General features: G+C 46.9%; 1 protein-coding gene across 1 annotated transcript; it reads right to left on the reverse strand.

Annotated features, from left to right (window-relative positions):
• Positions 1 to 4970: 4970 nt before the first annotated feature.
• Positions 4971 to 5637, reverse strand: LOC307180327 (translationally-controlled tumor protein-like). The gene has a single exon (XM_079910515.1). It carries the CDS (start codon positions 5574 to 5576, stop codon positions 5061 to 5063), a length of 516 nt encoding a protein of 171 aa, XP_079766641.1. The 5' UTR covers positions 5577 to 5637; the 3' UTR covers positions 4971 to 5060.
• Positions 5638 to 11113: the final 5476 nt, after the last annotated feature.

An 11113-nucleotide genomic window follows, 5' to 3' on the forward strand; every position in this document is an offset into this window, starting at 1 on the left:
CAGAGTAGGTGGGAAAGGGACCAGCACTCCCCCCCACCCACCCAGCCCCCCACCATGCGGGCCAATTAAGAGACAGAATCATTAGAGAAATGCAAATCAAAACTACAATGAGATATCATCTCATACCGGTCAGAATGGCCATCATCAAAAAATCTACAAACAATAAATGCTGGAGAGGGTGTGGAGAAAAGGGAACACTTGCACTGTTGGTGGGAATGTAAATTGATACAGCCACTATGGAGAACAGTATGGAGGTTCCTTAAAAAACTACGAATAGAACTACCATATCACCCAGCAATCCCACTAATACCCTGAGAAAACCATAATTCAAAGAGAGTCATGTACCAAAATGTTCATTGCAGCTCTATTTACAACAGTCAGGAGATGGAAACAACCTAAGTGTCCATCATCAGATGAATGGATAAAGAAGATGTGGCACATATATACAATGGAACATTACTCAGCCATAAAAAGAAACAAAATTGAGTTATTTGTAGTGAGGTGGATGGACCTAGAGTCTGTCATACAGAGTGAAGTCAGAAAGAGAAAGACAAATACCATACGCTAACACATATATATGCAATTTAAGGGAAAAAAACAGTGTCATGAAGAACCTAGGGGTAAGACATGAATAAAGACACAGACCTACTAGAGAATGGACTTGAGGATATGGGGAGGGGGAAGGGTGAGCTGTGAAAAAGCGAGAGAGTGGCAGGGACATATATACACTACCAAACGTAAAATAGATAGCTAGTGGGAAGCAGCCACATAGCACAGGGAGATCAGCTCGGTGCTTTGTGACCACCTGGAGGGGTGGGATAGGGAGGGTGGGAGGGAGGGAGACGTAAGAGGGAAGAGAGATGGGAACATATGTATATGTATAACTGATTCACTTTGTTATAAAGCAGAAACTAGCACACCATTGTAAAGCAATTATACTCCAATAAAGATGTTAAAAAAAAAAAGAGACATAGCCTCCCTGCGAAGCGCTGAAATGCAGACAGCCAGCTGCGGGAGCCGTTGCACCAGGGGCTACAACAGTTCCCCAAATGCCTGATAGCAGGGGCGAGTCTTTACCAGTCTCAGGCGATACGAGAAAGTGAGACTGTTGCGGTAATTCCCCCCCATAAAGCGAGAGTGCTGACCTTTATCCTGAAATCATGGACTTTTCTGGGTACACAGAAGTCCTTTATTTCACGAAAAGATGGCAGTGTTTTGTTCAATGTGCCTGCTTTGCAAAATAAAATGTTGGCAACCCTGCCCGTCTCCAAATTTAAAATAAAGAAATCTACTCACCAGTGATATTCACAAGTCTGCGAAGCCCTGGCTATGCCAGCAATATTTAGCCCATCCAGGGCCCTGATACATGGGGATTTTTTGGAACACACCCCATGTGTAAACAGAAGCCCTGAAAATGGATTCTAAAACAATGTTCCCTCTCATATTTTTTGAGTTGTAAGCGAATTATCCCTCGGTCGCCTCCTCCTCTCCACAATGTTCCTATTCTCTCCTGTCTTGGATCTTCTAGTAAGGCAAGGTCAGGCAGAGCCTTGAATGCCATGCTAATGAGCAGAGCTTTGATCCTGAGAACAGACGGAAGCCGCTGAAGGGTTATAAGCTTTAAGCAGCAGAAAGACAGGGAAAGTGAGGGGCAGGGAGAGTGGTCCACAGGAGTGGCTACTGGCATCATCTTGGCGGAGAAGCTGGGAGCCTGGGGCTGAAGAGAAGTGTCTGGATTCAGGCTATGTATGTGACAGAGGCAACAGTGGCCATAGAAAGGAGAGGATGGCTGTGTCCACCTGGCCCTGTTCTCAGGGAACAAAGGATGTCCAGGGTGCCCTGTGGGGAGGAAACAGGCAACAAGCAATCAGGTGATAGAGGCAGTTAGAGAGGGGAGCACAGGGCACTGTGGGAGCATCGAAGAGCTGACTTAAAGGAAAAGGAATAGTTCACCGTGCCGATGGCGGGGCACGTGGGTTCCAAGAGAACCGCTGAAGCAAAAGCCGAGAAATGAGCCTTTGAATTTGAACTGCCTGGAGCCAGGTCATGCAGGGTTCCTAGAGCAGGTGAAGTTTGGACTCTATGCAAACGCAACTGGGAACCCCAAAGAGTTTTAAGTGGGGCTGGGGTGAGGCTGCAGGGTGACGAGATCAGATTGGTATTTCATGGTTCCATTTCTTTCAGGAGACTCAGGACGCTGCTGTACAGAACCCAGCATCTGCCTCGGGGCGGGCTGGGATTCCGCTCTCCAGCTCTGTCGCCTGGAGACAAGGCAGTGTGGCCGGTCAGGAGCTTCAGCTTCACAGACAGCGGGCAGATTTGCGTCCCGTGTTTCCACAGAACCCCCCTCCCTCATTCATTCCTATGACTACCGCATGCGACAGTTGCTCACCCCTGGAAGGGACCCTTTGACCGGAGCATTTTGTAATCCAGTGCAACAACTTCCCAGGAGACACAAATCATCTCATCCTTTTTGATCCCTGTTAGAATTCCCATTGCGTGTTTGAAGTGTTTTCTTAACACATCGAGGACCATACTACAGTGACGATCATGTCAATGATGGTCACGGTGACAAGAATCCAGGAGGAAAAGAAGACAGGTGCAAAATGCCAGTGGGTCACCACCTAGTTTCAAGGCTCATTACCATGAGAAGGAGTCCTCTGCTCTGGAAATCTAAATGCAGAACACCAACCCGTCTTCTGGAAGCCTGCGTGCCAAGTCAAGCAGGGCAAAGCCTTATACCTGCATATTTTCCTAATTCAAGAGACTGTTCTGTAAATTTCTTCCTAGTGCTCAGTCGAGTTAATATGGAATTTGCATAAGCACTTGGCAAAAAATAACTTATCTCTCTGTAATATTTGTGAGGCAGCATTTCCCACTCTGAACCCTGACCTCTGAAGGACTAGGACTTGACATTTGCCTCCCAAACATGGACCTTATTTAACGCATCCGGTGAAGTCTCCCTGAAGCACTCGGGAGACTCAAACCACAGAAACCAGCATTTGGCCTCTTTATGTCTTTGCATGTCATCGAAGCAGTTGAAGAAACCTCCCGGAAAAAGTTACAGAACGCAAGTGTGGAAACAGCATCTGATTAATAGTAATAACATTGTGCTCAAAAATACCTCTTGTCAGACTTCCCTGGTGGTGCATTGGTTAAGAATCCGCCTGCCAATGCAGGGGACACGGGTTCGAGCCCTGGTCCGGGAAGATCCCACATGCTGCAGAACAACTAGGTCCGTGCACCACAACTACTGAGCCCGTGAGCCACAACTACTGAAGCCCGCGCACCTAGAGCCTGTGCTCCACAACAAGATAAGCCACCGCAATGAGAAGCCTGCGCACCGCAACGAAGAGTAGGCCCCACTCGCTGCAATTAGAGAAAGCCCGTGTGCAGCAACGAAGACCCAACGCAGCCAAAAATAAATGCATAAAATGAATTTTAAAAATAAATAAATAAAAAGTTAAAAACATTTTAAAAATACCTCTTTTCGGTTTTCAATAGGCATCGCCTCCTGTCTAATGGCTTTTCAGGGGGCACTGCAATGTCCAAAACAGGACTGTTCAGCCTTGTCCCCAAAATCATCCTGCCACTCCCTCGAGTGGTCCCCATCTCAGGAAATGGCACCAACGATCTCCCAGTTGCTGGGGCCCCAAAGCTAGGAAGCAGCTTCAACCCCTCTCCTAGTCTCACCCACTCCATGACTAAGGCCTGCAAACTCTGTCCCCTAACCAACCTTGGACGTGCGCACCCGTGTCTGTCGGGAATAACTGCCGCCCGTTCTCCACCCGGCAGCCAGAGGGAGCCTCTTAAAAGGTAAATCTAATCATGTTTTTCCTTTGCTTCAAATCCGTCAGTCTCATGTGAAGGGCTCTCCATCTCAATCAGAGCAAATCGAAGCTCCTGTCCACGGCCTACAAAGCCCTACGTGAGCTGGCCTGAGCCGGCTGAACTGCTCCGTGCCGCCAGATTTTCCTACCTGTTGCCACTGTCGGCAGTGACCTTCCTGCCGTTCCGGCTGGCTCCACTCTACCCCTCAGGCCTTAGTAGAACGCACTGCCGCTCCCAGCCCAGGAAGGGTTAAGGGCCCATTCTTTCTACTCCCAAGGCCTCTGCGCTGGACTCTACCTCACTTCCGGCTTACTGCTTTGAAATTTGCTGTCTCCTTCCACTGGTCCCCTGGTTCTCAAACCTAGTGACATGATAGGATCATCAGGGAAGCCTTCTTTCTTTTTAAACGGAGGTAAATTTCACCCTTTTCGAGTATACAATTCAGTGGCGTTTAGTACATTCACAGTATTGCATGACAATCACCTCTATTTACAACACTTCCAGAATATTTCCATCATCCCCAAAGGAAACCCCAACCCATTAGCACTCACTCCCTGTTCCCCTCCCCCAGCCCCTGGCAACCATGAATCTCCTCTCTGTCTCTATGGATTTGCCTATGCTGGACAATTCATACAAATAAATCATATAATATGTGACATTTTGCGTCGGGCTCCCTTCACTCAGCATAACGTGTTTTCTCGGCTTATCCATGCTGCAGCGTGTATTAGGATCTCGTTCCTTTTTATGGATGAATAATATTCCATTGTACGGACGCACCACATTTTTTTTGAGTTTAAATGCATTTTATTTTTAGACAACCTACATGACATGTTTTTTTTTTTTCTCAAAAACAATGCCTCCGCTCCAAACAAATCAACATCAAAATGAAGAGCTCCAGGGCTTCCCTGGTGGTGCAGTGGTTGGGAGTCCGCCTGCCGATGCAGGGTACGCGGGTTCGTGCCCCGGTCTGGGAAGATCCCGCATGCCACGGAGCGGCTGGGCCCGTGAGCCATGGCCGCTGGACCTGCGCGTCCGGAGCCTGTGCTCTGCAGAGGGAGGGGCCACGGCAGTGGGAGGCCCGCGTACCGCAAAAAAAAAAAAAAAAAAAAATGAAGAGCTCCAGCTGACATCAGTCCCATTTGTCTAAGTCCCGGTGTTGTGTGGATGAAAGGCAGTAGCCAACCGGTTATGATGAGCAGGTGATAGACCCAAAGTGACAACGAAATTTGTTAACATTTTTCCATTTCTAAACCGTCCTTAAAGAAAATCCTATATGGGGTCACACCGTCCTCACTGCAGTCCAGCAGAGCAGCCATGCCATCTAGATTCATGTTTTCACCAATAAAGAACTGATAGTGTTTGAAATTAGCAAGGATGTGCTTGATCTGTTCTGCCCCTGTCATAACAGGTTTTCCTCTTTCTGGTCTCTGTTCTTCAAGCTTCCCTTTGATTGACTGCATGTAATCTTTGATGTACTTCTTGTAGGCTTCTTTTGTGAAGCTGGTTTCCTGCAAGTGATGGTTCATGACAATATCCACACCAGTGGTTACTGTGCTTTCGGTACCTTCTCCCTCGGGGCCTTCAGCGGAGGCATTTCCACCAATGAGCGAGTCATCAATGTTACCCTCTGTCCTACTGACCATCTTCCCCTCCACCCCCAGACACAGGCCGTCCTCGACCTCCTGGATCTTGTAGATGTCGGAGAACATCTCATCATGGCTGATGAGGTCCCGGTAGATGATCATAACGGCGACTAGATGGAGACGACGGCGGTGCTAGCTTAGTAGGAGCCCGGAGCTCAGAGCGAGCGCACTGCAGCCGGAGCGGTGCTTGGGGGAAGGGGGGAGAGGGTGGAAAAAGGGATGCACCATATTTTGTTTATCCAATCCACTGAATTGCTAGGTATCAGGGAAGCTTTTAAAATTATCCCCTGCCAGGCACCACTCTGAGACTTTGATGTGCTTGGCCAGGGTGGGGTAAGGCACTAGTGTTTTTCTAAAACCTCCCCTGGTGATTCTAAGACACAGCAAAGGCTGAGAATCACTGACTGAGACCGTGACTGGCCAAACTAGGGCCCCGGGGCCAAGGGTCGCCTACTGCCTGTGTTCACATGGGCTGCCAGCTAAGAATGCTTGAGAAAAATAAAAAAGAAGAATATTTTGTGACACGTGCAATGATGCAACATTCAACTTTCCATGTCTATAAGTTTTATTGGCACACATGGTCACACCCAGTCATTTACCTATTGTCTATAACTGCTTTTGTTATAGACAAGGGCAGAGTTAAGTAGTTGTGACAGAGACCGTATGGCCCACCAAGCTGAAAATATTTACTATCTGGTCTTTTACAGAAAAAGTTCGTTTCATCCATTCACAGTCCTCTCATACTTGGTCTTTCAGCGGCGGTCGGCACCGTTGATCACCCTACTGCTTGAGACACTTTCTTCACTTGACAGCTAGAAACCCGCTCTCTCCTGGAGCTGCCTCTCTGGAGCTTGGGGAAGCCCCATGGGGGTGGATCCGGGTGCCCAGTGTTTGGGAGCCGGGCCACTTCCACCCCTCATATGGGCGCTGGTGGGGGTGTGTGTGAGGGTGAGGGGAAGGTGTTAGGAGATCACTCGGAGGTTTTGGGCAGCTCACTCTCCTTCTGGGCTGGACAAGACTGTCTCTGAGGTCCCTTGCAGTTCTGAGTTCTCTGGTGGTCATAGTGCCAAGCAATGTCACCTGCATCACGAATTCTCCCAGCAACCCAATGAGGAGGGCGCCATTTCTATCATTATCACAATTTTACAGAAGACACAACAAATCTTCAGAAAGGAAAAGTGACTTTGGCTGGGTTGCCCAGCAAGTCTGTGGCCTTCAAACTCAAGTCCAGCCCACCTCACCCTGTCTAGCAGGATGGATGTGCCAAGTGCCTATTGTTTAAGCTGATGAGATCTCAGAGAACTTGGGGTTTCTGGGCAGGGCACACTGGCAGGTGGTGGCTGGGTCGGCTCTATGTTGTGGATGTGGGCAGCTGTGAGTGGGACCCAAGATGAGAAGAATAAATTATTGAGATGCCTTGGGCAATGCGCCCAACGCCGTGGTATGTACTTGACTAAGATCATATTTACTAATTTAAATACTCTGTGAGGGAGGATTAGTTTTTCTGTGGCTGCTGTAATGAATTACCACAAAGTCTGGTAATTTGGTAAAACAACACAAATGTCTTCTCTCCCAGTCCTGGTGGTGAGAAGTTCAAAGTCAAGGGGAAGACTCCTTCCTTGCCTCTTCCAGCTTCTGCGTGCTGTCAGGCAATCTTTGCTGTTTCTTTGCTTGTAGGCGCATCACTCCAATCTCTGCCTCTGTCTTTGCACAGCCTTCTTACAAAGACACCGGTCCTTGCATTTAGGGCTCACACTAAATCCAGTATGAGTGCATCTGGAGATCCTTAGCTAAATTACATTTGCAAAGACCATATTTCCAAATAAGATTGCATTCTTGGGCTTCCCTGGTGGCACAGTGGTTGAGAGTCCGCCTGCCGATGCAGGGGACGCGGGTTCGTGCCCCGGTCCGGGAAGATCCCACATGCCGCGGAGTGGCTGGGCCCGTGAGCCATGGCCGCTGAGCCTGCGCGTCCGGAGCCTGTGCTCCGCAACGGGAGAGGCCACAACAGTGAGAGGCCCGCGTACCGCAAAAAAAAAAAAAAAAAAGATTGCATTCTGAGGTTCCTGGTGGATATGAATTTGGGGGGACACAATTCAACTCACTACAGGGGGAAATACTATTCTCAGTCTACGGATGAGAAAGCTGAAGCCCACTCCCATGACATGAGAGTAGTTACCCCCTTAGCTAGCTCCTTAGTGACTTAGGAACCAACGCCCAGTCCTGTATTATTTTAATGCCTCAGTTCTCATAGAAAAAAAAAGATATACAAAAAACCCAAATCACCTTTACCTTACATTGTATACAAATAATACCTCAAATTAGATCAAAGACCTAGACTTGAGAACTAAAAACTATAAAACTCTTAGAAGGAAACAGTGGTCAAATTCTTCATGATGTTGGATTTAGAAATGACTTCATGACTCTGACACCAAAAGCACAGGTAACAAAAGAATAAAGATAAGTTGGACTTCATCAAAATTAAAAACTTTTGTGCATCAAAGGACACTATCAACAGAGTGAAAAGGCAACGACCTACAGAATGGAGAAAACATTTACAAATTGTATATCTGACAAATGATTAATATAAAGAACTCCTGCAGCTCAACAACAAAAAAAACAAGCAATCCAATTACAAACTGGGCAAAGGCCTTGAAAAGACAGTTCTCCAAAGAAGATATACAAAGACAATTAGTACATGAAAAGATGCTCAACACTACTGTTATTAGGGAAATGCAAGTCCAAACCACAATGAGATACCACTTCATACCTACTAGGATGACTATAATTTTTTAAAAAAACTGAAAATGATAAATGTAGACAAAGGTATGGAACACTAGTACATTGCTGGTGGGAATGCAAAATGGTGTAGCCATTATGGAAAACGGTCTGGCAATTCCTCCAAAAAATCAAACATAGAATTACCATACGATCCAACAATTCCATACAGATACATATATAGATAGATATAGATAGATAGATATAGATATAGATATATCCTGAAGAATTGAAAGCAAAGACTCAGTTACTTGTGTACCCACGATTATAGCAGCATTATTCACAATAGCCAAGAGGTGGAAGAAAACCCAAGTGTCCACTGACTGATGAATGGATAAACAAAATGTGATCTATACTCACAATGGAATTCAGCCAAAAAAGGAACAAAGTTCCTACACCTGAAACTAACACAACATTGTAAATCAACTACACTTCAATAAAAATAAAAAGGAACAAAATTTTGATAGATGCTACAACATGGATGGACCTTGGAGAGTTATGCTTAATGAAATAAACCAGATACGGAAGGACAAATATTGTATGCTTCCACTTACAGGAAGTATCTAGCTGGGATAGACTAATTTATAGAGACAGAACATAGAATAGAGGTTACCATGAGTTGGGGGTTGGGGGAAAGGGAAGTTATTATTTAATGGGTAGAGTTTATGTTGGAGATGATGAAAAGTTTTGGGTATAAATAGTGGTGATGGTTACACAACATTGTGAATGTAATTAATGTCATTGAATTGTGCATTTACAGATGGTTAAAATGATAAATATTATGTACTATATTTTACCACAATTTTTTTTCAAAAAAAGACTGTTTAAAAAGAAAACAAACCATATGAGCTTCAAGGAAAGCATTTTGGAAGAGAAAACACAAGGGTCCCCGAATGCATGACAGCCAGCTGGGCACAGTTCCTGCCGCCTCGCCTTGCCTCCCGTGAATGTTCCCCGAAACTCGTTCTTTCCCTTGGGTTTCACCCTTTTTTTTTCTGTTTAGGCAGAGTCCTAGGAGAAAGAGGTTTTCATGTACCTCTATCTCCTTCTTTTATTCTCATCACTCTTTATCGTCCTCTACATCCCGCCCACCTGTGATCACAGATCCCCACTTCCTGTCACTTCTCTTTGGCCCCTGCCCCGGTCTGACAGAGCTCTGAGAGTGACGTTTGTCTTGCTGCTCCACGCGCTCTGGCTGCTGGTGAGTGGTGGCTTGTCTTTGAGAGCGTCCACCACCCCAATCATCTCCTCCTTTGGATGTAACGTTCCCCTGCTTCCCCGTTGCTTACATGGTCAGGCTGCATGCCTTGACCTGGCATTCAATGCCCCGCCTTAGTGCATCTGGCTCAACAGGTGACCTCACCGTCTCCTGAACAGGCTTCAAGCCTCCCTGACTCCTTGCCTTTTCTTATGAGGTTTCTGTTGCCCATCATGCCTTCCCTTAGCCCCTCTATCTTGATATCCAACCGCTAATGTCCCCTAAGCCCAAGGTCAACATAAACCTCTTTCTCGAAGGCTTGGGAGGTCAAATATTACCTATTTAACAAGGGATCATTTGTTACTGCCTTGGGTGGGCATTTCCATCTTTTGTTATTTTCAAATATACCCTGATGTTGATTTTATCTATCGAGAAAGCTTGCGGAAGCCAAGGGCACATTTTTTTTTTTTTTTTTTGCAGTACGTGGGCCTCTCACTGTTGTGGCCTTTCCCATTGCGGAGCACAGGTTCTGGACGTGCAGGCTCAGCGGCCATGGCTCACGGGCGCAGCCGCTCCGCGGCATGTGGGATCTTCCCAGACCGGGGCACAAACCCTTGTCCCCTGCATCGGCAGGCGGACTCTCAACCACTGCGCCACCAGGGAAGCCCCCAAGGGCACATCTTATTTCGTGTTTCTCTCTGGGAGCCCTGCATTTCATTGACATGCAACACTTCCATCAGACTCCAGCAGGGGGTTAGGACCTGGGCTCAGAACATAGGGAGGTCAGTAGTCCTCCCTCTGTCATCGGTGGGAATTTTCCTTTAGAAACTCTGACCTTTGAATTTTTCCAAGACTATCTTTCTGTGGCAAAAAGCAGTGAAAGAACTGAGTGAAAGTACCCCACTCAGACGCCTTACTGTGTCTTCTGGGACTGCTTCCTCCTCACTGCCACTGCTGTCTCTGCCATGGTTCCAGCTGTCACCATCTTGCATCAGAATTGTTGGACCAGCTGCACCCTGGTCCCCCTGACTCCAGTGCGGCCCCCATGAACCGATGCTGCACACGGCAGTCAGGGCGGCTGTCCTAAAACAGATCTCTTCCTTTTACTCCCCAGCTGACAAATGGCAATTCGTCTCCGAGAAAAAACCAAGATCCTGAGACTGGGGTTCCAGGCACTCTGACCATCTGACCCCCAAGATGCAGCCCCTGTCATAACTTCTATGATTCTGATACTTCACTTATGTCATAATTTGTTTATTTCTAAAATGAAATGGACATATCAATGCCTCTGGTGCTCAGTCCAGGCAAGTCTCCCCTCCTGGAATGTCTGACCATCTGAGACAAATTCTGAAAGGTTCACCTCCTCTCTAAGCTCTATTTCCTCAGCTCTCCTCCCACCTTGGGTCTTTGCTACAGTACGAAGCCAATAGATAGTCTCTGAAGAAAGCAATTAGGCCACAGTGAGATCCCACTTCATACCCACTAGGGAGACTATAATGAAAAGACAGATAATGACAAGTGTCGTTGAGGGTATGAAGAAATTGGAAACATCCTACGTTGCAGCTGGGAACATGTCTTAGTTCAGGCTGCTATAACAGAATGTCACAGACTGGGTGGCTTATAACAACAGACATTTACTTCTCACAGTTCTGAAGGCTGGGAA

This window comes from Stenella coeruleoalba, assembly GCF_951394435.1.
Source record: "Stenella coeruleoalba genome assembly, chromosome: X".
Lineage (NCBI taxonomy): Eukaryota > Metazoa > Chordata > Mammalia > Artiodactyla > Delphinidae > Stenella > Stenella coeruleoalba.

Bases quoted from the DNA above. Each gene is read 5' to 3' on its own strand.
- LOC307180327 (XM_079910515.1), bottom strand. From the start codon at position 5,576: ATGATCATCTACCGGGACCTCATCAGCCATGATGAGATGTTCTCCGAC.